General features: G+C 56.0%; 9 protein-coding genes across 9 annotated transcripts; 5 read left to right on the top strand and 4 right to left on the bottom strand.

Annotated features, from left to right (window-relative positions):
* Positions 1–573: 573 nt before the first annotated feature.
* Positions 574–980, top strand: VTJ04DRAFT_1454 (uncharacterized protein; the record flags this gene model as incomplete). The annotated part of the gene is made up of 2 exons (XM_069359143.1): positions 574–739; positions 853–980. 2 exons carry the CDS (start codon positions 574–576, stop codon positions 978–980), a joined length of 294 nt encoding a protein of 97 aa, XP_069224062.1.
* Positions 981–3,088: 2,108 nt separating this feature from the next.
* On the top strand, positions 3,089–7,403 carry VTJ04DRAFT_1453 (uncharacterized protein; the record flags this gene model as incomplete). Its single annotated transcript, XM_069359142.1, has 4 exons — positions 3,089–3,174; positions 4,649–4,778; positions 5,403–5,875; positions 5,939–7,403. The coding sequence occupies 4 exons, from the start codon at positions 3,089–3,091 to the stop codon at positions 7,401–7,403; spliced, it is 2,154 nt and encodes a 717-aa protein (XP_069224061.1).
* Positions 7,404–8,096: 693 nt separating this feature from the next.
* On the top strand, positions 8,097–8,785 carry VTJ04DRAFT_1452 (uncharacterized protein; the record flags this gene model as incomplete). Its single annotated transcript, XM_069359141.1, has 4 exons — positions 8,097–8,268; positions 8,346–8,352; positions 8,436–8,547; positions 8,597–8,785. The coding sequence occupies 4 exons, from the start codon at positions 8,097–8,099 to the stop codon at positions 8,783–8,785; spliced, it is 480 nt and encodes a 159-aa protein (XP_069224060.1).
* Positions 8,786–8,876: 91 nt separating this feature from the next.
* VTJ04DRAFT_1451 (uncharacterized protein) lies at positions 8,877–9,714 on the bottom strand (the record flags this gene model as incomplete). Its single annotated transcript, XM_069359140.1, has 3 exons — positions 8,877–9,154; positions 9,541–9,634; positions 9,697–9,714. The coding sequence occupies 3 exons, from the start codon at positions 9,712–9,714 to the stop codon at positions 8,877–8,879; spliced, it is 390 nt and encodes a 129-aa protein (XP_069224059.1).
* An 836-nt stretch (positions 9,715–10,550) lies between these two features.
* VTJ04DRAFT_1450 (uncharacterized protein) lies at positions 10,551–12,001 on the bottom strand (the record flags this gene model as incomplete). Its single annotated transcript, XM_069359139.1, has 3 exons — positions 10,551–10,937; positions 11,028–11,890; positions 11,959–12,001. 3 exons carry the CDS (start codon positions 11,999–12,001, stop codon positions 10,551–10,553), a joined length of 1,293 nt encoding a protein of 430 aa, XP_069224058.1.
* Positions 12,002–15,829: 3,828 nt separating this feature from the next.
* Positions 15,830–17,681, bottom strand: VTJ04DRAFT_1449 (uncharacterized protein; the record flags this gene model as incomplete). The annotated part of the gene is made up of 2 exons (XM_069359137.1): positions 15,830–16,410; positions 16,472–17,681. The coding sequence occupies 2 exons, from the start codon at positions 17,679–17,681 to the stop codon at positions 15,830–15,832; spliced, it is 1,791 nt and encodes a 596-aa protein (XP_069224057.1).
* A 1,402-nt stretch (positions 17,682–19,083) lies between these two features.
* Positions 19,084–20,812, top strand: VTJ04DRAFT_1448 (uncharacterized protein; the record flags this gene model as incomplete). Its single annotated transcript, XM_069359136.1, has 3 exons — positions 19,084–19,131; positions 19,211–19,241; positions 19,299–20,812. 3 exons carry the CDS (start codon positions 19,084–19,086, stop codon positions 20,810–20,812), a joined length of 1,593 nt encoding a protein of 530 aa, XP_069224056.1.
* A 527-nt stretch (positions 20,813–21,339) lies between these two features.
* Positions 21,340–22,932, top strand: VTJ04DRAFT_1447 (uncharacterized protein; the record flags this gene model as incomplete). The annotated part of the gene is made up of 2 exons (XM_069359135.1): positions 21,340–21,813; positions 21,889–22,932. The coding sequence occupies 2 exons, from the start codon at positions 21,340–21,342 to the stop codon at positions 22,930–22,932; spliced, it is 1,518 nt and encodes a 505-aa protein (XP_069224055.1).
* Positions 22,933–23,486: 554 nt separating this feature from the next.
* Positions 23,487–24,930, bottom strand: VTJ04DRAFT_1446 (uncharacterized protein; the record flags this gene model as incomplete). The annotated part of the gene is made up of 5 exons (XM_069359134.1): positions 23,487–24,120; positions 24,190–24,514; positions 24,578–24,680; positions 24,737–24,815; positions 24,890–24,930. The coding sequence occupies 5 exons, from the start codon at positions 24,928–24,930 to the stop codon at positions 23,487–23,489; spliced, it is 1,182 nt and encodes a 393-aa protein (XP_069224054.1).
* Between the last annotated feature and the right edge of the window lie 159 nt (positions 24,931–25,089).

Below are 25,089 nucleotides of genomic sequence, written 5' to 3'. Positions count from 1 at the left end.
GCGGCTTTGGTAATCGGTATGTATATCCAATTGCCGGATTATTCCCGAAAAAATGCATGGAGTGATGTCAAAGCATCCGACGATCCATGTTTGTCAACCTCGAAACCGTCGAACGTTGTGATCCCCGCGGCAGAAGGTCCCCAGGCGCAAATCCGGAGACCCCACCTGCTGCGTGGAGCGGCACCCGACCTAGTCTCGGGCCAGGCAGGTGGGGTCCTCCATCCCAAGGCAGCCAATGACAGCTCCACCATGCTTGACAGGAAAGGTGCCACTGTCATTGACGGGAACCTCAACGAGGCCGGAACATACTACAGCAATGAGTGCCCTTTCTGTTTAATTTTCATGGGTCTTGATCGTTTTGTTTGTCCCTTTACATGAGAGCCGCCATCAACCTGTCTTGATCACGACATCGGATCTGTCAGGGACTCAGACCTACGAGTACTTGTCGTTCTATTGCCTACCAGGCCCACACTCTAAGAGCGCGTCTCTCACTCTTGATCCCCAACGTTGTGGCCCGAGGCTCAGAACCACCCAGACAATCGTCCAAGTGTTCACGGACAACTCAGCTCCACGATGATGTCCGATGATCTGATGTCAGACCCGATCAACCCAGTCGAGGAGACTGCGGATGGAAAGCAAGCTGGCAAAGGCCCTGCTGCCGCAGCGTGGAACACCAAGAAGTTCCGGGACGAGTATGTGATGGCCAAAAACAAGCTCTTGGATCAGAAATTCAGCATCCGTAAGTGATCCGTTCGCGAACTGATTATTGCTCACCACTTATGGGAGTGTTTCCCCCATCTTTTTCTCTTCCAACAGATGTTGACTGCCACCTGCTTTGGTTTCCTGACACAGATGACTATCCTGATCCGTTGTCGCCCAGGGCGCCACACCCGAAGCAGTATCCACCTGGGACGAACCCGGAGCTGGAGCGAAAGTTACAGGAGCTGATTGCTCAAGCTAAGGCGGGCAATGGGAATTGAGTAGGTTGTCAGTACTGCTTGAGTTTCTGGTCGGCATGATGGGGTTCACACACAACTTCATGTATAAGCACTTCTCTAAGCGACTGGATGTTGCCGGGCATCAATAAAGATGACACCTCAGTGGACCTTCAAGATGAAGGGATGTATCTTGTTCATACCAATTGGGCTTCGAAGCGCATTGAATAGGTGCCAAGACACATGATACATCTTTATCCTTTGCCGCGCTTTACACACATTCCAATTCTCTCCAGTCAGATCCAGAGACTTCAACAGAGACAGCTGAGTCGAGTGCCGATCACTGTCCGAATGTGCGATTTGGGTATGCGCCACTACCGTGCCGTTGGTCCGGCTGGGGCATGCTGAGGTGAGACGGGGAGACGGGAAACTCCCAGGACCGGCGCCGAGATCTAGCGCCTCACCCACAATGTCCAGGACACCGCATGTCATTTGGATAACTCCATGGAGGACACCGAGAATTCTTAATTGGGTCCAAGATATGGCATGCAGGAGGTGTTCATCTTCAACAATCTCTCAATCCCCCCGGTAGGATAGACCATGGAAAGCCAAGGTGCCATGCAGAATGGGATTGTCTGTGCTTAACAACAAGGTTTACGTGTTGTACTGTGTAGTTGTGTAAGTTAGGGGCGGCGGAGGTCGGGAGCTCCCGATCGCCGCGGGCCTCCAAGCGACGGTCATGGTGGGGTTCGCGGGCTGGGCCGCATCCGAATCGGTGGCCAACTCAATCGATGGCACCCGACCTACAACCCTCCTTCACTTGATCGAGATGCAAGTGATGAAGCCATGAATCCAACGATCTAGTGTCATGAAGAAAATATAGGTGGATGGAAGTCTGCTTATGCCCACTCATGATGTGGATTCCGATAACATCCATGTCAATTCGTCTGAGGCTGCATGAAGTCAATACGTCACCCTCCTCCTTTAGTCAGTTCTTCAAGCCGCGAGTAGGCTTCCCAAGGTCCGTGCTAGACTTGGGATAGGTGAGGAATGAAATGGTAGCGAAGGCTTGATCAAAAACACGTGGTCACTGCATGGCCTAATAGATGCTCACGTGGATGTTTCTCTCCGACTGTCGTCCTTTGCCTGCAAGACACACCCTCTGTGCTGGCTGGCGAACCATAAACGGATTTCCAGATTTGTCAACCTCTGCCCTGCTCCCCTGCAACCACGCATTCTTCTTTACCACATCCATTTTCCTTACTTTACTCAATCCAAATCAACCTACCGACCTCAACATCAAACCGAAACTCTTCTGGCTGGCTAAATACCCAACACACCAACCAACCAGCAGCACAATCAACTCATCGATCAATTCGTCGCATGTCCGCTCTTGTGACGGCGGCTTTGAGTTGTGGTTCACCAACGTCCTTGCACTCCTCGGAAGGCATCGGCAATCATAGGCCAATCCACAGTCCGACCAAAGCCCCGCTTCCGGGGTTCCTCTGTCCAGTGCGGTGCGACTAAGTAAACCAAGAGGTGGTAAGTGCCCCCGATGATGACCGCCGGCATGAGCTCCGCATCCAAACAAAACTCGTACAGTACAGTACCTTGCCTCACTTGCTGCCTGTCCCAGCCTGCGGAAGCCTTCCAAGTGGAAGGGAAACCAAAGCTGGGTCTGGCCCCTCTGCCCCTCCCTAAACACTCACAAGTCCTTTTTCACTTTCATGCTTTGATAAAATTCGACCACCTCAGCGCTGGTTCCCACTTTCCGCTCCGTCCCGCATTCTTCTTCAAATTGCAGCCCAGCCACAAACCTCAGCCTGAACTTCAGAGAACCGACAACACCTGGTACAGTCAGGTACCTAACAACACCCCAGTCATCTTCAGCTCCGCCTTACCTTACTCGAACTTCACCTCGACACCTGTACCCGATAACTCAACTTTCGACTCTCGAATATCCACATCGGCGCGCCAATTGAGGAATTGGCAAAGTACATCGACTTTTCATCGCAAATCAAACACTCTCAGGTCTGAGGCGGCCCAGAACCTGAACTTAAAAGCAAGTCGCCGCCACCGACCAACCGACAACAACATTCGCCCGGCCCTTCGTTCTCGCGGATCGACGTCGCGGAACGACATCGCCAGGGATCATGTCGGCATCTTCCAGTGACGCTGCGGCTCATTCATCGGGAACCCACGACCTTCTTCGACGGGCAACGCAAGCCATGATGTCTAGGTATGTTTGTTTTTCTTTTCTCACGTCCCAAGCATCCGGTCTGTTTTTTGGTTTGCCGTCACCTTTGTTCTCTCCGCATCGAAGCATGCAACAGCATTGTCCCATCAGTTTTTCTGCTCGACTTTCACCCTTTCTTCTTCCCAAGAGGCGGTCTACTGTCGACCCGCGCCACCAGCGTTATTCTTGGCGGCGGACTTTTACTTGTTTCTCTGTTCTCGGAACAAGATTCACAAACCCGCCGCCAATGTCTTCATCTTCAGCGGACCTCCGCTTCTTGGGACTCCGCGCCAGGCCTACCCCGGAATCCACTCCCGTCGGCAGCCCGGCATCAAGCTCCGGATGCTGCCCTGTTAGAGCCATGCAAAAGTCGCGGAAAACAAAGTGTCACAGCAAAAGTCGCGGAAAACGAGATATCTCGAGACCGCTTAGTGGCGAACAGATCCTTGGGAGAGGCGGAATGGGGCTTGGATATTGCCTCGTCCAACCCCCATCCATCCGTTCGCCCTGCTCCAACAAGGCCATCCCTTCCACGAAAAGAAGACCAGCTTCACTTTCATGCGACAAAGGACGGGCCTTCTCAAGAAGATGTCAGGCCCAAGCAAATACTCGGCGGCGCACACCCAAAAAGCTCCCAGTTGTCTGTCATGGCACTGGCGATGCTACAGCGCCCCCGCTAAGTATCTCGCCTGACGTGCTCTGCACTTACTTGACCGGCCATCTCAAGCACACCACGTTTTGGACGCATGAGAATTTGCCGCACCTTCAAACATCCAGTGGCAGAACTCGCCATACACGCCAAGTAGTTTGCAGCGGGACTTCCTCACGAGGCCATCATCTATGGGATTATGTCTTTTTTTTTCGACCAGTTCTCGGCCTGTCTGACTCGCGAGCAAGCTGCTCCGGTACCGAACTGGCCCCTCACCCCAACTTTGTCCCACCACCGCCGACAACCCGATGAAGCAGAGCTCGAGGCAAAACTCGGGACAGCCGTGGCCCCACTTGCACCTGGAAAACCACATGGCAAGCATCTGCGATGCCACTGGGATCGAGTTCCAAGGAGCATGCTCTCTCGGTCAGAAGGGTTTTCCCCCCTGCTTTGGGGCCTTGCAGGTGACAATTGATGGGTTTCTCGCCCCAGACATGCCGGGTACCCCTCTCGCCGCAGCAGTACCCCTCATTACAGAACAAGACCCCCATCGCGGGGCTCATCCGTTCTAGCATTGGGCGAAAATTTCCACTCTGTCCCGCTGCGCTGCTCTCCTCATCGACCAGGTTGCCCCTCAACTTCGATACCCCTGCCATCGGCAGGCCCATCTTCATGGCCAGTGGCCTCCTTTTCCGATGCACACATGGCATTTTAGACTCTTTTCTATTTCTTCCCTTCCATGAACTCTTGCTTGCGCCCCTCTCTTTTCGCTGTGTAGCTGCCAAAATCGCTCAAGATCGCCATGGACAGTGTTAACCATCAGCGCAGCAGGTCTACGGCAGCCGAGGACGAGGGGTCGGACCACATTGGTGTTGATTCGCCCCGGTCCGGCGTCGCGACTCCGCAGCCGGACCCTCATGATAGACGCCTGCCGGGAATTATGAGCTACTTCAACCAGGTTCGTGCAAGCTCTCTTCAACGCTGGTTCTCTAGGCCCTTCCGCATGATCGGAAAGTCTGCAACTACCCCGAAGCCCAACTCGCCGGACCCAGGGCCGAAGTTGCAAGCTGCAACCCCGGCTCAGGAGCTAGCACCGTCATCGCCCATCGAGGAAGAGGAAGAAGAATGGATGGGCGTATTGGATGACGGGCCCCCTCTCCTTCCCCATGAGATGCTGGGACCGGCCCCCCCGGAGCCGGAGCCCGCGAAGGATCGGCACCAGCACCAATATACCACACCACCCAATTCACAGGCCCCCTCTATGCGGGATGCTGCGCGCGGTTCGAGTGACTTGGCTGCGACAGCCGGGACTCCCCCAGCGTCGCGGAAAGCAAGCCAGCGCAACTTGAGCATCTCCAGCCTCGGAAAAGGCGGCGTGAGAAGGTCGTCCCTGTTGGCACCCTTGACTACAGCCGTCAGCGACACCAACGCGTCCGCCCTGCACATCTCGAACCCCGCGGGACGCTCTGCTAAAACGGTCCCTAATTCCCCAACCCGCGGGTCCCCTATGCCCCGAGATCCGGATATTTCCTATGCGTCTACCTCCTTGGCTTGCCTGAGGCAGAAGCTGACAAACACAAAGAGCGGCTCATCTACCCCGACTCGCGCCCTCTCATCGACCCAAGCAACCGCCGATGGCCAAGATGACTCGGCGCGCAATCGGAATGGCTCCGGAGTCGACCGCACAGCTACAAACACGCCGACCCCTCAAGGCGCCCAGGCCCCCGCGGCCAAGGGAAAGCTGACCATCAAGATCACCGAAGGGAGGGGCCTGAGGCGCAGCCGGGACCCCTATGTAGTGGTCGTCTTCCAGCGCAGCGAGCTCATCTCCTCGGGGCCCCGCGCTGCGGATGAGGACGAGGAGACGACCACTTCATCTACCGCCACAGCTGCGATCCCCATGAGGCGGCAAGGGAGCGATTCTGGCCGGCCCATGGCCATCCCGATGAGGAGCCGGCAAAGCAGTCAGACGAGTATGACGGACTTTAACAACTTCCGTAACCGCAATGCGAACCGCCACTTCGTCAACCCCAAGTGGGATGCTGAGGCTACTTTGTGAGTACTATGCTTGCATGGCTGGCACACCATACCCTGTCCTTGCTGACTTGATTCCCATAGCGATGTTGTTGATTCGGACAAGCTAGTCGACATTTCTGTCTACGGCCACGGTCCTTCCGGGGAAGAGTTTCTTGGCCACGTCGACTTCCAAGCGGTGACAACGGAGAGAGACCCTCCTGTTCGTGGCTGGTTCCCGCTCAAGGGACACGCCGACACCATGGCCGAGAACACACCGACGGGTGAGATTTACGTTGAGTCGTCGTTCCAGCGCACCGATAGGCGGCACTTTGGCCCTGAAGACTTCCAGATTCTGCGGCTCATCGGCAAAGGCACATTCGGACAGGTGTACCAGGTCCGCAAGAAGGACACAGGGCGGATCTATGCCATGAAGGTGTTGTCTAAGAAGGTGATCGTGCAGAAGAAGGAGGTTGCGCATACTGTCGGCGAGCGCAATATTCTTGTGCGGACCGCCATGTCGGACTCTCCTTTCATTGTCGGCCTCAAATTCTCCTTCCAGACTCCGTCAGATCTCTACCTTGTGACGGACTACATGTCTGGCGGAGAACTTTTCTGGCATTTGCAGAAGGAGGGCAAGTTTGACGAGAAGCGGGCCAAGTTCTACATCGCCGAGCTTATCCTTGCGATTCAGCATCTGCACGAGAACGACATTGTATACCGCGACCTGAAGCCCGAGAACATCCTGTTGGATGCCAACGGCCACATTGCCCTCTGCGACTTTGGTCTCTCCAAAGCCAATCTTACGAAGAACGACACCACCAACACCTTCTGCGGCACCACCGAATATCTTGCCCCGGAGGTCCTTCTTGACGAGAGCGGCTATACCAAGATGGTCGATTTTTGGTCGCTGGGTGTCCTCGTCTTCGAGATGTGTTGCGGCTGGAGTCCGTTCTATGCCGAGGATACGCAGCAAATGTACAAGAACATTGCGTTTGGCAAGGTCCGGTTCCCCCGCGACACGTTATCCTTGGAAGGACGGAACTTCGTCAAGGGGCTGCTTAACAGGAACCCCAAGCACCGCCTCGGAGCTATCGACGACGCCGAGGAACTCAAGCGACATGCCTTCTTTGCCGACATCGACTGGGATGCCCTCTCCAAGAAGCTCATCACCCCGCCCTTCAAGCCCAGGCTCAGGAGCGAGACGGACGTGTCGTACTTTGACCCCGAGTTCACCACCGCCCTCGAGACGAACGGATCCCTCAATCAGCGCGCCCAAGCTCTTGCCCGGGGTCTCGCCTCGTCCACTCCGCTGTCGCCCTCGGTCCAGGCCAACTTCCAGGGCTTCACGTACGTTGACGAGAGCGCACTCGACGACCACATGCAAGATCGATATGGACAGTACGACGATGACGACGATTTCGATAACGGCCGTCGCCGCAATAGAGCAGACGATGATGACTGGGAGGAGGTTAATGACGTCGACGACCGCAATCCCAACCGCATGAGCGGCATCGTTCGCGGCGGCAGCAATGACGACCACATGTTTGATACGGCGTTTGAGCCGTAAATCTGCTTCTTTATTGGTTTTGTTTGCTTTTGCTTTTCTTTGTCCTCTCTCTCTCTCTCTACTTCTATCCGGAGTGGGGCGTGGTACAGAAAAAAATGGTGTTTTTTTGCCTGTTTTTCTGGTTTTTTATTCACGCAGACAAACGACAACAGGACACAAAACACTCTGTTGTTGATGACATGGATGAAACAACGATAACCACATGGACATAGCATGTTGCATTTCATGGTTTGTGGCGCAGTAGGCTGGAGGGGATCTTTGGGGGTCCAGGTGGTTGGGGGTGCGGATGGATGGCTGGCTGACTCTTTTCATGGGAGGTGTGTGTGGGCGGGAAACGCCTAGGCAGTACAGAAACAGCAGCAGCAACAATAGCGCACGCTCTTCTTCTTCTCTTTTTTCCGACTGGGAGTTTATGGCGTGGTTGGGATGGAAGGGAGTAGGATGGGGTCAACGTTTGTCTTGCCTTTATTTTGCTTCCCAAGTTCTTCCTCTTCAACATACCTTGTTTTTCGCTTCTTATTATCCCTCTCTCTCTTGAACAAGAGCGGGGGCTTGTGTCATTATGTCTTGTTCTTTGTCTCGTTTATTCTGCCTAGTTTTACTCCACCACACCATGACCAAAGGGTGTGGGAAGTGCCTTGATTTTTCTCGCTGGGGCTGCTAGGTGCCGCTGTTTTCAGTGGTTATTCACTCATGAATGCGTGGGGAGAAAGAAGTGAGAGGCAGGCAGGCGAGGAGATATCAAGAAGGGGGTTGATCACTACTCACTCGGTGGTTTATAAGCTCGGTGATTTGAAGTTGGAGGTGCTTTTGATGAGGAGCACACACTTGCATCCGAAAGGGAGGGCCATAGCCATAGCACCAGGTAACTCTCACAACCTGAATTGAGTTGGCGTTGACTTCATGCTATGGACCTGGTACCTTTCCTTGACTGTCGCTTAGTGCCTTGGTATGGGTGCTCCGGTCTGTCCCATCATCACAAGGGGGGCTTCTGGGTTACGCGGCAAGCAGTCACAATCTTCGGACATCCAGTCACTTGAACAGCAACAAAGATGCCATTTTAACAAGGAGAGGAACAAAGACAGACGCAAGAAAAAAAGGAAACAAATATACATGTTGGGGTTGCTTTTTTGGGTTGTCCCAAGTACATATGAGACGGCCTTTCCCCAACTTTTCCCCCCTGATGGACTCAGCCACCGGGCCACACACATCTCTCGTCATCCCCAGAGTTGTTTAGCAAGACGACAGCTCCCTCGTGCTCCCTCTCTCGAAACGAACTTGTCCTGCCTGCTCCGATGCTCCACATCTGCTTCCCTTTCTTGAACCCCAACTCCGAACTTGCTCATCACGCCTCCAATGCATCCCCCCTTTTCGTGAGATAGCGAGGAAACAAGAACCCTTTTTCAAAGGTTCAACGTAGGCGTAATCACGAGTCTTATTAAATGAGAAGGAAAGAAAAGAACGAGCAGGCGTTTAGTGGTGCCCAGACTCCTCCTCGTCCTCCTCCTCAACCAGCCAGTCCTCGAGGACCGGGGTGGACACGGCGGCGCCGGCAATGGCCTCCTGGCCCTCGACCTCGACCGCCATTTGCTCGTACTCCTGCAGGCTCGAGGAAAGGTCGGCCTCCTCGGGAGACTTGGGCGGCTTGGGCAGGTTGAAGACGGCGACCTGGCCGACGGCGTCAGAGTCCTTGACGGGGGTCGGCTTGTAGGCCTTGAGCTCCTTGAGGTAGAGCTCCTGGACGAAATCGGCTGTTTGCGGGGGGTGTGGTTAGTTATTATGGTGATGTGTTGGGGGAGGGGAGAAACGTGAGGACTGGGTGGGGTTCGGGATCGGGGATCGGCGGAGAGGCAGAGACAGCAGCGGAGATGATAACGGCGGTCGGCGGTTGAAAGTTTGAAAGTGGTGTGTTGTAAAGGATTTGCCGAGGCATGTGTTGAGTCGAGTGTGCGTCCAAGGGTGTTTGTTTGCTTGGTGGAAAAAACACATCAAGCCGGTGTCGAAGTAAGCGGGGATATCGGTGGTCGTTCGTCATTTCTCGAAGTCCGCACAAGCCGAAAGCTGCACCACGGCCGATGCCAATGCCTCCACGCAATCCTTTGATCCCTTCTCCGTGCTCAATTGGTACTGAACTTACCCCTCCTCGAGACAGTCGGGGCCATGAAGGTCCTGGCCGGGACCGCACGGCGGGTAGCCAGGCGAGAGACAGCCGCGACGGCCTTGCGAGCGCTCTGTTGCACAACGAGGTCAATATATGACTTGTTAGCAAGAGGCTTGCTCAATTCAAACATACCGAAGCCCTGGAGAACATCTTGTCGTGTTATTTATGGGGTGTGTGTTGCGATCGAACACGTGGGTTGGTGAGGGGACGACGAGTGTCGGCTGCTGTGCTGCTGCTGCGGAAATGGCAAAGGTGGAGGTCGGTCGCTGAGAGGTTTTCAAAATGCCCCGGTTCGACGACGTCGACGGGAGCGAGGGAGCTTTGCCAGCGGGAGGCTAGCGCCATTGGCCCGTGCACGCTGCGGGGCCGGCGGAATCAAGAAATCGGAAGAGTTCGGTTGCGCTGTGGGTCACGTGATCTGAAAAACAGAATCAAGGAACTTGATAAGCAAGCAAACAAGCCGGAGCTGCTACACTTTTTGACAGTTGCAACTCACTCAAACATCAATCGCAAATTCCATGTACGGGAGAAGTATGGGGTCTGCCACTCTGCACCGCGTGGCTGATTCTAGGTACACTCCCAAAATGAAAACATCGCATCGAGATCATTGGGCAATGCGATTTCCAATGGAAATGGTGGGGATGGCTGCTTGAGAGCAAAGCATGAGGCAGGTGTTCTTGTTCTCACCTGCTCGAAGCTCTGCTCCCGCCCATGACTCGGACATGGAAACAGACATCCTCCTTCAGCACCTTCAACCCTGGAACCCTGGACCCGTCTGAACTCGAGCTACAAGCTTATACGAGCTCATACAAATGAACCCTACCCTGGGCTCAGGTAGGGTTCCATGATGATGACTTCATCCTTTCCAAAACATGAGATGCATTTCAAAACCAAGATCCAAGGTTTCTATCAACCCCAACTCCGATCATCAAAGAAGCACAACATAACGGACATAGAGAAAGAAGACGCAACATGATACTAGGTAGTCAGGCGGATTCGTTACGCCGAGCTCTCCTCAACTCGCTCCTTGCCCTTAGCTCCTTGGCCTCGTCTCCGTCTCCGTCTGCCCCTTCGCTCGCCTTCGTCAGCGTCGTCGCAGCCTTGTACCCGAAGTACCCGGCAAAGATGACGCCCGCAACCACGCTGTAGGCAATGACGTAACCCTCCTCTTCGCGCGCCAGCCGCAGCCCAAGCCCGCCGTTGACCACGCCCAGGATCATGAGGATGCGCCCGTACCAGATGTGCAGGTAGCTGATGGCGCCCCGGCTGCGGTGTTTGAGGAAGTACCGGTGATGGAGATGGCCCAGGATGGGTTGGATGCCGAGCATGGCGATGACCACCGTGCCGAAGGTCGTGTGGGTTGTTTTGAAGAGCTGTGGAAGAAGAGAGGAGAGAGTTGGTCAGTCGCTCGGCTTGGCTTGACTTGATTTGATCAATGCTGGGTGAGAGCAGACGAAACTTACCGAATCGCGCTCGTTCGCGATGCCAATCCCCATCCCGAATCCTCCCCACATGAGCCCGAAGCTGAACGACTGCCAGGCCATATGGAACCACCACTTCTTGACGAGCGGCATCATCAGCGAACCGGTCGGGTAGAGCACGGCGAAGACGAGTGCTAGGATCACGCCGTGTGCAATCACTGCCCTGTCCCTCATGGTGCTTCCCAACTCGACAACACCACTGCTACTGCTGCTGTTGGAGCTGTTATCATTGTTGTCGTTACTGTCCGAAGTCTCATCGCTGTCTTCATCACCAGAGCTGGAGCTCACAAACGGATTGCTATCAGAATTGATGGTTGCCTGCGTCAGGTCGACCTGGAAGCGGGTAGTGCCATCCGGATCATGAGGAGGGATGCGCGAGTTGGCGTCCGTCGTGCTGATGGGGTCACCGGGCCTCCAGGCGCCGATCCACGGCGCGGCGGTGCTCGCCAGGGACATGGAGCCGGTGGCCCAAGAGTCGCAGTTGGCGCACGCAACATTGGCCGTGAAGGATCCGTCCTCGTTGACCCCGCTGCCCGCGAGCAAGGTCAGCCGCGCCGCCTGCTCGCTCGTGTCCTGGAGCGGGGTGTTGTAGCCCTGAGCCCGCCGCGCGGAAATGGTCACGTTGCCCTGGCCGTCCCGGTACACGACGAACATGTTGGAGCCGGGCATTGTGCTGCCCGTCCCCAGGGCTGCCCACGTCAGAGAGGCCGGAGCCTTGATTTGGAAGTAGATGTTTCCAGACCCGGAGCTTGCGGAGGAAGTCGGGACGGCGATGCTAAAACATAACCCGTCCGCATTTCCAGGGCAGTACTGAATTGTCTTTGCGGCCGCCTGGCTAGCAACGGCTGGCGGCAGGGTAAGGAGTGTTAGTTGATAGTTTACACTCCGGCCACGAAGTATTCGGAACACTTACCCAACAGGCCAGTCGCAGCCCGCCACGGCGTCGTGAGCTTCATGATGAAGCGGATATGTACTGGATAATGAAGAACCTTCGAGCAAAGAGCACTGTCACAACAATGGGGGTTGAATCAAGGTGAGCCGCTCTGTCGTCAGTCCTGCGAAACTATCCCCAGCTTCATCCAAGTAGCGATGGGCACAAACTGCGTGCCAAGCACAGAATACAGATGTTGGTCCTAGACTCGGTTCAGATGGGAGCGTGAGTCAAACAAAGTCAACTTCAGATACAAAGGCTTGTGCAAGCAACCCAGAGCCCAGGCGACGGGCACGACGGCTGTCCTTATACCAACGCAGACTCGGGCAGCGGGCAGCGGGCAGCGACTAGATCGGTAGTTTAAAATAACTACGGTACACAACGTCAGAGACAAGGCGAAGCTCCCGATGTCCGGGCAGGGTGCCGTGCAGACAACAGGGGTCATCATTGGGCGTTCTGATCAAAAACTATGAATCGGGGATGCAAAGGCTCGTTTTGCGGCGCTGCAGGCGGCAGCAGTGTCAGCGGTGGTGATGGGTTGTACATACACACAGATGTACACACATCGGTGTTGGGGGCACACCCTTTCAGGTGAACCCCCCCGACGGCTGATTCCTCATCACCGTCTTGGGACACCCTGGGAGAAGACCTGCTTCACGCAGCCTGGAACGTCCGCTGGCATATCACCTCCAATAGGCCATCACTTCATCTCGTGCGGTCCCGACAGCTCATCAGAGGAATCTGGCTGTTGCTTGTGTGGGTGGCGGCAGCTTGACCTGCTTGGCAAGGGCAATCCCTTTGAACGGTTCGAAACGCCAGCATGCACAGCCACCCATCGACAAGTGAATGCCCTGTCGATGTCTTTTCAAGGTTCGGGTCCGATGTCAGCCGTTGTTGGATGGGAACTCTTTGTTTCACTGGACTTGGATAGATTTGAGAGAGGGTGTGGGATGCTACGGTACCACATCCACATCCACGTGTTTGTCGCAACAGCCGCCATGTCCAGATAGACGCGGTTATTCTGGGACATGTTTATCAAATAAGGTAATTAGGTATTTAGGTCTAGGTATTCAGCTTTATTTCTGCCAGACGGCTCACAAGGTCAAACAATCGAAATGGCTACCCGATATGGTCGTAGTGGTGGGCAGACCTGCATTCTTGCACATAGAGGGTATGGAGGTGAAGTGAGACAAATAAGTCTCGGTACCTAATACCTACCGCTTCTTTGGTCCTGTCCCCCAAAGTAGTTGTCCTATTCTTTTACATCTCATCAGGATAAGAATGCAACCGACTTAACTGGCGACGACGCGGATCCGTCCTCGTCATCAAAGCATACAAGATGACAAAGACGGGCTGTTCGACCGTCTCACTCTGCTGACCCCCTAAGTCAGGGACGGACCTCCGTCGCAACGAAAACTCAGCCAGCTCTGTTGTACATACATACCAGGTGCAACTTCCTACGTATATTTCCGCCTCTCAATCTCACTTCACATTGACTTGTTGGTTGCCCAAGACGGAGAGCAGCACGCCCCGGTCCCTGTACCTACATACATGATGACGACAACGGGTCACCTTGGCGGCGGTTGTCTTTTCCGTTCCCTAAAACATATGTTTCTGGTTTGTTCAACAGTAGAAGAGGCGGCAAGTGTCTGAGAAGTCCCTCGTGTCTGTCGATGTGCCTACGTACTACTCTCCTCGCGACAGCAAGCCAAGGTTCTCAGGTTTATTTGTCAGGCGTGAGTAAGATCTTTGCGGCGGGAAGGTCGTGCAGCAGCCAACCGCTAGGGAGTGGCTGACCGACCGGCCCGCGGGCTGCCATCAGTGGATGTGCTCCGTACAGAGGTCAACGTCCAACCAACCTTGAGATCTACATACAATGGATGCGGAGAAATGCCGTAGACATATGCACTTGCCGCATGGGTTCCAGATTCTTGGTGCCCATGGCCATGCTGCGGTAGGCAGTACTAGTAGGCGGCAGTGGTTGGTAGGGGGGGAGTGGGTGCCGAAGGCAGCGCGCGGACTTCCCCAAATGCTGTCCGCTTATATGTATGTACATACATGCATACAAAGAAACATGACGGGCTGAATGTACGTAGTACAACCCTACATCTCAATCAGTGGGATCAGTGGGTGATCGACAAAGAAGCAAAAAGCTTCACAACAACCAACCTCCCACGGCTACCTTTCTTTCCGTTGGGCAGCTATTCGACACTGACTGCTTGCAAGCCGACGAGTTGGAGGGTACCTATACAGCTGTGCTAGGCGTTTCGGACTGTGTTTCATGAGCCGCATGGATATCAAAGAGTCAACCTTACGTTGGTGTTGTCACACCTAGGCGGTACACTTCCTCCGACGGCTTGTCCCGCGGTTGACTCCGGAGTTGCGTGTAATTGGCCGCCCCTTTCAATCCACGGGGCAGAAACTCAGGTAACTGGGTAGGAGTGCCTCAGATTCCGCAAGAGACCACAAGGTCAGGCACCTTCCGGCTCGGAGTCGAGAGAAGGTTGCTGCCTCCCTAGGTACCCACCCACGGGAACAACTACGTACTCCGCCAAACTCCAAACTCTTGCAGATAACAGCTGAGAGAGAGAAAGAGAGGAAGGAGCATGGCGGGAGCGTCAGAAGTACCATCTGTTAGTAAGTCGGATTTTTGTATGAAATCGATCCTGTCGACTACCGCTTTTCACAGCAGGTTCGTGCTGGGCACTTGGCCTTGCACGCACTTGCCTTCTGTATGCCCTGGAGCCAGAGCGTGATGATGGAAGCTTCACAGCCTGCCGTCGCTGCATAGAAGAGGATGAAGACGGCCCGGGTACGTTCCACCTTCCTGTCACCACGTCCGCAGGCCACTCATCAAGGATCGGTTCTTCAACCATCATCACCTTCCCTGCCCCCCTCTAATCCGGTCTCCATCTCTTCGTGATCCTCCTCTCTCCCCGTCCCTCGGCTATACGAATGTTACCTGAGCGGGCACTTCACCGAGCCCATTCAGTCCTTGGTACGGTCCCCGGCCTGCCCTCAGATACCTGATACCTGTACAAGACTTAAGTTGCGTCGTCGTCATCTCTCGCCTTCCGACTCAAGACGCCTTTCACCCCCGGTCCAATACGATCCGACAAGCTGCTTCCCTGGGAACTCTGCAGGAACCACAACATGGCCAAGAGGAGCGGTTACGCGTCACTCTTCCAATTTTCTTCATCTTCTTCTCTCAGGCCTTCACGGGCGGGGTGACGACGATCTGGAACATGAAACTACCCGAACCTGGCGGTGTGATGGAGCGGACGGGACGGAAACATGCACCTAGGGCCTTCGGCCTGGACAATGTCCATGGTGAGTGAAAATTCCCCGTCGGGCTATTACCATGATGTTATGTCTGTGAGCGTTCGTCACCCTGGTGTGTCACCCTGTACATACGTCAGCTCACCTGGTCCGCAATGCCTTCTTCATCTCACAACTTTGGTAAGCGGACGATGAGAGAGGGACGCCAGCAACATCCGGCCCAACAGAAAGCAAGGTAGGTAGGTACTCCGATCCACGCGATGCCCACGACCATCCCGTCCACGTTTTGTTTGAGAAGAAACAGGGTTGTATGTGCACTTGATTTTCCAACCCTCTGACTATGCCATACGGAGGAAATCTCGGGTTGGATGTTCACAATGAATCTCAAGCAAGGGATCTCATTCAATGCCCATTGTTGTATCATCATACCCGAACTAGAACTATCTTTTGCTAGTTTGCTTACGCCATTCCCCAAACGCCATGCAAAGGTTGAATTGCCAATCCAAACCCAAGCGCCCACGCCGAAAATCGTCACCAGCAACAATGCAGAGCGTCCCAACCCTTCCCCCTCATCCTATCCCTCAAACAAGCCATGCTGAAGAAACGCGCTGGGCGCCACGAAACTGAACCCCCGGAACGGGTCGTCCTGGCTCTCGTTGCTGCTGCGCGAGCAGGAGCGAGAATCCGTCCCGACGCTGCCCGACGGACCCGAGGTTGTCGAGCCGCCATGGCTACTCGAGCGGCCGCTGCAGAAGCTGTTGTTGGGCTTCTGCGTGAACGGGACGGCCCGGGTCACGACCGGGCTGAGGGGCGCATCGGTGAAGGCGTCGTCAAAGTTCTCGGCCAGTTCCGGGTCCGTGATGATGGGTTGGATGGGGGGCGTGAGCTCGCGGGCCGCCAGCTTGCGCCAGTCGATCTTGCGGAAGAAGCGATGCTTCTTGATGGTCTCGAGATCCTTGGGCATGTTGGCGCCCAGGCGCTTGGTGGGGTCCTTACGGAGGAGACGGGTGAGAAGGTCCTTTGCGTCGGGGCTCAGGAAGTAGGGCATCGTCGGCTTCTTCTTGACAATGTTCTCCTGAGTCTTGGCGATGTTGGCCCCGTGGAAGGGCGTCCCGCCCACCATGAGGTCGTATCCAAGCACTCCGAGAGCCCACCCTGTAAGAAACGGAGAGTTAGCTTGCCATTGCATGCAGTCGAGCAAACGTTGAAAACTTACAGTCAACAGCCTTTCCATACTTCTTGCCCTGAATAATCTCAGGGGCCATGTAATCGGCGGTGCCCAAGAGTGAGGCGCAATCCTCCGATTCCACAGCAACCTTGGAGAGGCCAAAGTCAGTAAGCAGGAGATGGCCGTCCGCATCAAGAAGGCAGTTCTCGGGCTTCAAGTCGCGATACACAACACCCAGCGTGTTGTGGAGATATTCGAGGGCCAGAACCACCTCTGCCATGTAAAAGGCAGCCTTCTCCTCGGAGAACATGCGTTCCATGCTGAGATGGTGGAACAGCTCGCCGCCCTGACCGTACTCGAGGATCAGGTAGAGCTTCTCCTGGTCCTGGAAGGCGTAGTACAACGTGACCACAAAGGGATGGCGGTTGATGCTTTCCAGGATTTGGCGCTCCGTCATGGCCTGGTCAATGAGGGCGCTGTTGACCACGAGCGACGCCTTCTTGAACTGCTTCTGGGCGAAAAGGCGGCCGGTGCTGCGCTCCTTCACGAGAATGACAGTGCCGTAAGACCCTTTTCCCAAGCAGCGAATCGGCTCGAAATCAGCAGCCGTCATCTTACGAGGCGGCTGAAGCGAACCGTCGGCAGAGCGCTCCTTCACTTCATCGCTCGTGAACTCGTTGACGTTGATTTCGACACGCTGCGTGCTGGCCTGGGAGGCCGTTTCGTCTTGGCTCGATGCGGCGCTGTTTGAACGATACTTCGGCGGAGCACTGAAGCTCGTGGTGGCCTCGTTAAAGGCCAGAGGGGAGTCGCTGCCGGTTATCGAGGCAGTACGAGACGATGCGACCGTTGGCGCAACAGACGAGGCGGCGGTCGAAGCGACGGTCGAAGGGACAGTCGAGGCGTAGGCCCATGCGGTAGTCCGACCAGCAGTTGACGTCGACTTGGCTGGGGACTGAGTCGCGACGTTCAAGCCCTCAAGCTGTTTGCGCAGGCGACTGATGCCCCCCATGCCGTCCTGAGGACCGAGGACAGGTGTCATGGCGGGGCTGGAAGTCACACTGGCCAGAGGGGAAGAGACGACATGAGCGGGCGCCTTCTTGGTCTTCTTGGTGCGCCTCTTCTTCTTGCCGCCAGGCTGACCGGCGCCGTTCAGCGTGGGGACAAAATCCGAGTCGTCATCGGTGGTGGTGATGATGGGGGTGCCGATGTTGAACCCACGCACAACATTGCGCGCGGGGGCAGCCTGGGACATCATGGTTGAGGCGCTTCAGGGCGCAGGGCAGGTGGTCATAAAAGGGTCGCTTTCTCGATCACTCGACAAGACAGTCTACAGCCCCGACGGATAGCCGAGACTCGTAGACTGGAGGAGAAATCGTTCAAGCCTTTCCACGGCGCCGTCCGGCGTCAGCGCGCTTCTCGGTGTTCTGGCTCAGTCCCTTGTGGCTCGGAATCACACGCATCTGGTATTTGAAGAAAGAGGCGGAGTTATCTTGCGCAGTCGCTTTCGAAGGCATTGAATGGCAGGTCTGGCGGTTCGGAATACGTCGTGGTCGAATAACTGTGGTGACGTCAAGTCGGGGGGTAGAAAAAAAGGAAAGTCTTCAAGACAATGAGACAGGACGGAGTCTTTATTCCTTCAGGGCAAGTGCGCGGGCGGCTCACATGCTCGGCTGTCAGGAACCAAAAAAATCCCAAAAAAGAATTTCTGCGCGCTATGATTGGCCAGGTCGCGCTGCGAGACAGCGGGCCACCTGGCACGCTGGGCGGCGCAGATCGATTTCAGGGCTGAGATCGTCGCCCTGTTTGGCGCCCTCCCCTGCGCACAGGACGATCTGGGGAAGCTGGAGGCTCTGAGGAATGCGACTTGGTGCGACTTGCCCGGCGTTCCCGATTCCAGGTTCTTTCTCACCATTCATGCTGTTCACCATGAGGGGTTTTTGTATGTATGTACATAAATACAGCGAGGACGGGAATAGCCTCATCTCCTGGGATTTTCGGGACATCGGGAGATGCTCCTTTTTTCGACGGATGTGGCGAGTTTGCTGTCCTTGTCTTTTGGACTTTTGGTGTTACCTTCCACAGCCTGATGGATAATGGGCTGCCTGATGCAGTCATACCGCCTACTTCGGCGGTCGTGGCTCTGCCCTCCCTGAGCGGCGTGTCCGTCCACTCCGTCCACCGTCCGTCTTATTTCCTCTGACCACCTCAACCCAATCCTCAGCAACACACACGGGATCGGAGTAGTTGGGCACAAAGTCGCAAATTGCATGGGAAAAGCCCTCCGCGGTTGTGTGCTAGCCGATCCATCAATTACCTAATAAGTTCCTTTTATGCCAGCGCTCGGCGGCTGGCAGCGACGCCAGACCCAGGGGTTCGCATGACGGGATGGCATCGGGGTCAAGCGGTTTGCTTCGGCAGCACCAGGAGTCTTGAGGGTTAGGGTTACTCCGAATTCATGGCGGAATGTTACCGGAATGTCACAAATATGAAATCTGACCCCTGTTCATTACGATACGTTACTGCATGGGTGGTCGCATCAATTGTTGATGTCAAGCTACTTTCGAACTCGAACACATTCCAAGCTCGGGCTCGGGGCCAGTTCATGATTCTGCAACGCCTTTTACAGAACCAGTGGTCCCTAATAAAAAGTCGCAAACATGATGCACCCATCTCGAAGAGCATATGTGGAAGATGCTGAAGCAGAGGTGAGTAGCCCAAAATCTTCGCCGATATCGAGCAGTCCAAGACGCGGGAGACAGTTTGTTGACATGGTGCTTTGATCAGGACCGAGGCGGCATTGACATAAATAACATCCGTACGTGCACCCACCGAACTCCCGACAGATTGTTTCCAGGCTGCTAACACCTCCCAGCCATCGATCACGACTATGACATCCCAGGCGCCACTTCAGGAATTGCGCCCGAGAAGGCTTCGGCCCTGCTGTCACAGTTTGAGCGCAAGAGGTTAGCCGCGACGATTGCCGTTCCCACCGACGATGGACGAGTACGAGCGAAGCTTCGAGAGCTTGGAGAGCCCATCACGCTCTTCGGAGAGGGCCCAGCCGATCGCCGCGACCGACTCCGAGAGCTCCTGGCCGCCCAGGTCCACGAACAGCAGGCTGCTGGCGGCGAGCGTGCCGATGTCGAGATGAAAGATGCCCAGGAAGAGGAGGAGGAAGCCGAGGAACAGGAGGAGGAGTTCTATTCCAAAGGCTCGGAAGAGCTGCTTCAAGCTCGGATACAAATCGCCCAGTACTCGATCCCCCGGGCGAAGCGTCGCATCGAATTCCAGAAGAAGGAAGCCACAATTCCGTTGCGAACACACGTCAAGCATCGCAAAGAGATCAGGGAGCGCCTGCAGACATTTGAGCTTCAGGGCAGTCAGACGGCCGGCGACCGCCACGTCAGCATGGTGAGGATATCGCCGAGCGGGAAGCTGCTGGCGACAGGCAATTGGGGCGGCCAAGTGAAGCTGATCGACGTGCCGTCCCTGGAGCACAAGCGCACCTACCGAGGCCACACCAACAAGATCAGCGGCATCTCGTGGATGCCAGGATCTACTCTGGACGGGTCTAACGTGTCCGAAAGCACCGTCAACCTCGCTTCTGGCGGCGCCGAGGGACAAGTGAATCTGTGGTCTCTGACGCAGGACACGCCCCTTGCCACGCTCGCAGGACACTCTCAGCGTGTGTGCCGCGTCGAGTTCCACCCATCTGGAAAGTGGCTAGCGTCCGCCTCGGAGGACACGTCGTGGCGCCTGTGGGATGTTGAGACGGGTACGGAATTGCTTCTGCAAGAGGGGCACTCCCGGGGAGTCTATGCCGTCAGCTTCAATACCGACGGATCGCTGCTGGCAAGCGCGGGTCTAGACAGCATCGGGAGGGTCTGGGATCTTCGGTCTGGCAGGACCGTCATGATCCTGGATGGCGGCACCGACGGCCACATCAAGCCCATCTATGGTCTGGACTGGGGCTCGGATGGCCACCGCGTACTGACGGCGTCGGCCGACGGGTGGATCAAGTGCTGGGACGTGAGGAAGGTGCAGCGCACGGGGGCTATCGGGGCGCACACGAGCGCCGTGGCCGACGTGAGGTGGTTCAAGGGCTTGGATGATCCGCTTGACGGTATCCCGCCGGGCGTCGACGAGAAGGGCGCGCAGATACCCAAAAAGTCGTCTACTTTTGTCGTGTCGGCAGGCTTCGACCACAAGGTCAACATCTTTTCGGCGGACGACTGGGCGCTCATCCAGATGCTCTCGGGTCATACAGGTCCTGTGGCCAGCGTTGATATCAGCAGAGACGGCAGATGGATCGTGAGTGGTGGCCATGATCGGACCGTCAAGCTGTGGGGCCGGAATGACATGAAAGGCATGTATGGTGACGATTAGAGTTTTTAAGGGGCCACTTGAGGCATGCCATGATGTCTGTCTGTACCACTCTCAGATACCCTCTATGGAGTACCATCGCAAGCTCCTTGACCTTGTCACCAGGGGCGTAATGTATGCTACACAATACCGTAATCTATGTAAGATATCGTAATGCCAAGCCTTGGTGGGAGCATGTGTGTGGGTCAGCTGGCTGCGATAAGGAGCGATAGCGGCGCGCTGGCAGCTCAGACGACGACAGCGCAAGTTCCAAGTTCGGCGGTTCAACTGCCGGACTGCAAACTCAAAAAGCTCATAGCTCACTCAACCTCGAAACATTCTTCACTCTTGTTTTGTTGACTTCCTCCATCTCGCCATCTGATTTCCTATTGTCCTCCGAATAGCGACACCGTCAATGCAGGTCTGCCGACCTCCAGCGCTCTGATACAAACCCTCGAGTCGCCCTGCGATCGGTCGCCATCGCTTCTTCTCTCGAACCACCCTCATCAACCGACTCGGCGTGCGAAAGGACGAGTCCACAAACCCACCCAATGTCCAACATCGACAGGTATCGGCCGCCCCGTGAGGGGTACCAGCCGCCCTCTCTGCCGGCGAAACCGGTGCCGCCCGCCATCAGCCGCCTCTCGAGGTCGCCGTCACGGCGGCGCGACATTCCCCCCGCCGTCCCCTCCCCGCCCACACAGTCCTCAAGGACATCCCCTCCTCGGCCCCAGTCGCGCAGGAGCGCGCCGTCGCCTTCGCAGTCCAGCCCGCCGCGATCACAACAGCCGAGGCCGAACCAATGGTTCTTCACCGCTGACGAGGTCGTCAGCACCCCCAGCATCATCGACGGCCTGCCCATCGCCGAGGAGCGCGTGCGCAGGGCCAAGGGCGTCAACTTCATCTACCAGGCGGGCATCATGCTGGATATCCCGCAGATAACATTATGGGTCGCCGGCGTCTTCTTCCACCGCTTCTATATGCGCTTCAGCATGGTCGAGGAGAAGGGCGGCATTCACCATTATGTACGGAAAGACGACCGACGCAGGGTTTCTTTCTTGTCTGGCAAGTGTCGCTAACATTGTTTTTTCTCCGTCTAGAATATCGCAGCCACCGCGCTCTTCCTTGCGAATAAGACGGAGGAGCATTGTCGCAAGACAAAAGACCTCATCATCGCCGTCGCAAAGGTGGCCCAAAAGAACGTTCGGCTCATTATCGACGAGCAAAGCAAGGAGTACTGGAAGTGGCGCGACAGCATCCTCGCATACGAGGAGCTCATGCTGGAAACGCTGACGTTCGATCTCATGGTCGACAACCCGTACCACCACCTGCACGACATGATGGGCCAGCTGGGCGTGCGGCAGAACAAGCGGGTACGCGACGCCGTGTGGGCCTTCTGCAACGACGCCTGCTTGACGGTCCTGCCGCTGCTGCTGACGGCGCGCGACGTGGCCATCGCCGCGCTCTTCTTCGCCTCGGTCGTCACCAAGGAAAAAATCGACGACGTTAACGGCGAGCCCTGGTGGCGCCACCTGCGCGCCAACGAAACCAACGCCGCCAACGCCGTCCGCCTCGTCTGCGCCTTTTACAGGGAAAACCCCCTGCGCAAGCCCGACTCCAAGGAGGTGCCCCCTTCCCCCGAGTTCAATCTCGAAAACACCCGCCGCCGCGGCTCCCTCAGCCTCAGCCACCTCGACCTCGACGCCAGCCAGCAGAGCCTCACCCCGCCTCCCTTGGGCGCCGCCGCCGGCGAGGACCGCGCCGCGACGCAGAGCCCCCGTTCCACCGCCGCCCCGGTTGTTCGCATCAACGGACGGTCGGAAGAGGAAACAGCCGAACAGCAGCAGCAGCAGCAACCGTCCGGAGAGCCGTCATCATCTATTGCTGCCAAGGCGTCAGACGCCCCCGGCGATTCGGACGCCGCGCTCAAGGCGGCCGCCAACGATCTCTCAACGCACGACCGCGGAGGCGGAGGAGGCGGTGGTGGTGGTGACGGGGTCAACGGCGTGCCGGAGGGATTGGTGTCGCCTAGGGTGCCTAAGCGGCAGAGCCAGGATCCGGAAGAAGGGGAGGCGCAGGAGAGGAAACGAGCGAGGTTGGACGCGGAGGAGGGGGAGGTGGACGAGGGGGAGGTTTCGGAGTAATATTTGTTTTCTTGACATGCATGTATTGGCTTCGGGGACTTGTGTGTGCCCTGGGCTCAATTTCCTTTTGTCTCTTCATCAGCGAAGGGTTCTGCACGCGCGTGCAATGGGGGTTTGTTGGCGTAGTGACTTGGCGTCCATGGTTTTGCGTTTTTTCCTCGTTTTTGCTATTTAATTTACCTCGTGGAGATAAAGCATACCAATGGAATGGGAGATGAGATTCGTTTGGCAGCCAATGCCTATCTCACTGCTACAGGTGTGTTCTATGGAGCCTGTTTCTTGTCTCAAGAATTGGCTCACTCATTCACTCATCTGAAGAGCAGGAGATGCAGTGTAGTTGATGGCACAGGAATACACTGTTGCTCTTGATATGTTGCATCCTTCTACTAAGTCGTGGCCATGGCGTGTGTTTGGATCACTGCCTCTTTTTTCAGCCTGAGCTGACTCCCTTTAATCTGAAAATCTCTCAAAATGATCCAACAAATATCCTCAAGAGTCCCACGGATCTCATCAAACTCCCCTCCCACCACCCACTCTCTCTTTCTCTCCTCACATCACAACCCACCGTCTCTCGTCTTTATTCTCCCCCTCTTCTCCTCCAAAAAGTCCACCAGATCCAGCATGTTCCCGCACTCGAGCAACCTCGCCCTCTCGGCGCGCGTCAGCAAGCTGCGCTTGTCCGGGCCCATGCCGGGGCCGCACATCTCGGCGACGTGGTGCAGGAGGAGCTTGTGCGGGAGGGGCGCGCGCGCCGCGTAGTACAGGAACGTCTCGACGGCGTCCCAGGGGCAGGTGGAGTGCCCCGCGAAGAGGGCCGGGTTGCGCAGCAGGGCGCGGGCGGACATGAGGCCGCGGAGTTTGGGGAGGGCTAGTTTGAGAGGATGTGTTTGATTATTATCATCTGGGGCTGTAGTGGTGGCGGTGGAAGGTTTGGGGTTGACGTTGGTGGTGAAGGTGGGCGGGTCCCCGAGAAAGGGGGAGGTGAATGGCAGGGCGTCGAGGGCGAAGACGTCCCCTGAGAGGATGATGGGGACTTGGGTTCCGTATCGTTCAGTGAGGTCCTCGATGGCCTCGAGGTTGATGGGGGCGCTGGATGGGGTTTGGCGGGTGCGCGGATGGATGGTTATGAAGTCAATGTCGCGCCAATGGGGGTGGCCTATGAGGGTTCTGATGAAGTCGCAGGTTTTTCTGGGAGCAGAAGGGTTTAGAGATGAGCTTATGGGTTCGTGAAAGCTTCAAAGCTCCTGGTGAACCTACCGGAGATCCTTGTGGATGCGTATCTTGACGCTCACGGTCCTCCCCTTGGGGTTGTTCATGTCGGGTTCCTTACCAACGGCCCAGCCATCGCGTTCGAGCTGCTTGCGAGTCTCAACGACCATCTCACGCACCAGCTCGCGTTTCTGCATGAGAGCGGCACCCAAGTTCTCAGCGCAGGCCCATCCCTGGGGACAGCCACAGTTGAGATCGACGCCGCTGCTGTAAGGGGCCACGAGCGAGGCTGCGCGGGCGAGCTCCTGTGGCACGTTGGCGCCGAACTGGACAATGGTGGGCGGCTGGGGAGCGACGGTAGATATAGTAAAGTCTGGAGAGGCGTGTTAGAGGTTACTGACATGACTGCGGAGGCAGGGCTAGTGGTTTCACGCACCGCTGTCTCGAGCAAGGCTGCTCCGGTTGAACTCCTTGGCCAGTATCATGGGTGTCCAGCACAGGTCGGTGCCATAGTAATGGACAGTTTGACGGAAGGCTAGCTTTTGAGTGTCAGAGAGGCTTCCGCATGAAATAAAATGGATATTCGGTGACTTGCCTTGCTGTAGCGCACCATGGGCGCTGAGGCATAGAGGAAGCGCTTTTCATTTCGGGCAATGTCGAAGAGTTTCAGAGGGCTGTGAGCTACATGTAAGTGCCCGGCCTCAATAATTCAAGGTAATAGGTACTAAGCGCATATAAACAGACTTACTGGACAATTCCCGGAACTTGTAGTTCTGGTGGCTCTTCCATTTTCGTGAGGTGGGTTGTGGTATGAGTGAGGTCAAGGGTTCACTGCACTGAATACCTCTAGGAGGAACAATGGTACGGGATGGAGGGGCAACGGTTACCCCGCCATAAAAAAAGACAAATAAAAAGGAGCAATGGAGATTCGTAACAGAACAGGAACCT

The sequence above is a fragment of the Mycothermus thermophilus genome (genome assembly GCF_041956435.1).
Source record: "Mycothermus thermophilus strain CBS 625.91 unplaced genomic scaffold VTJ04scaffold_1, whole genome shotgun sequence".
NCBI classification, from domain to species: domain Eukaryota; kingdom Fungi; phylum Ascomycota; class Sordariomycetes; order Sordariales; family Chaetomiaceae; genus Mycothermus; species Mycothermus thermophilus.
Note: the sequence above shows the minus strand (reverse complement) of the source record. Positions and strands in the feature narration are given on the sequence as shown.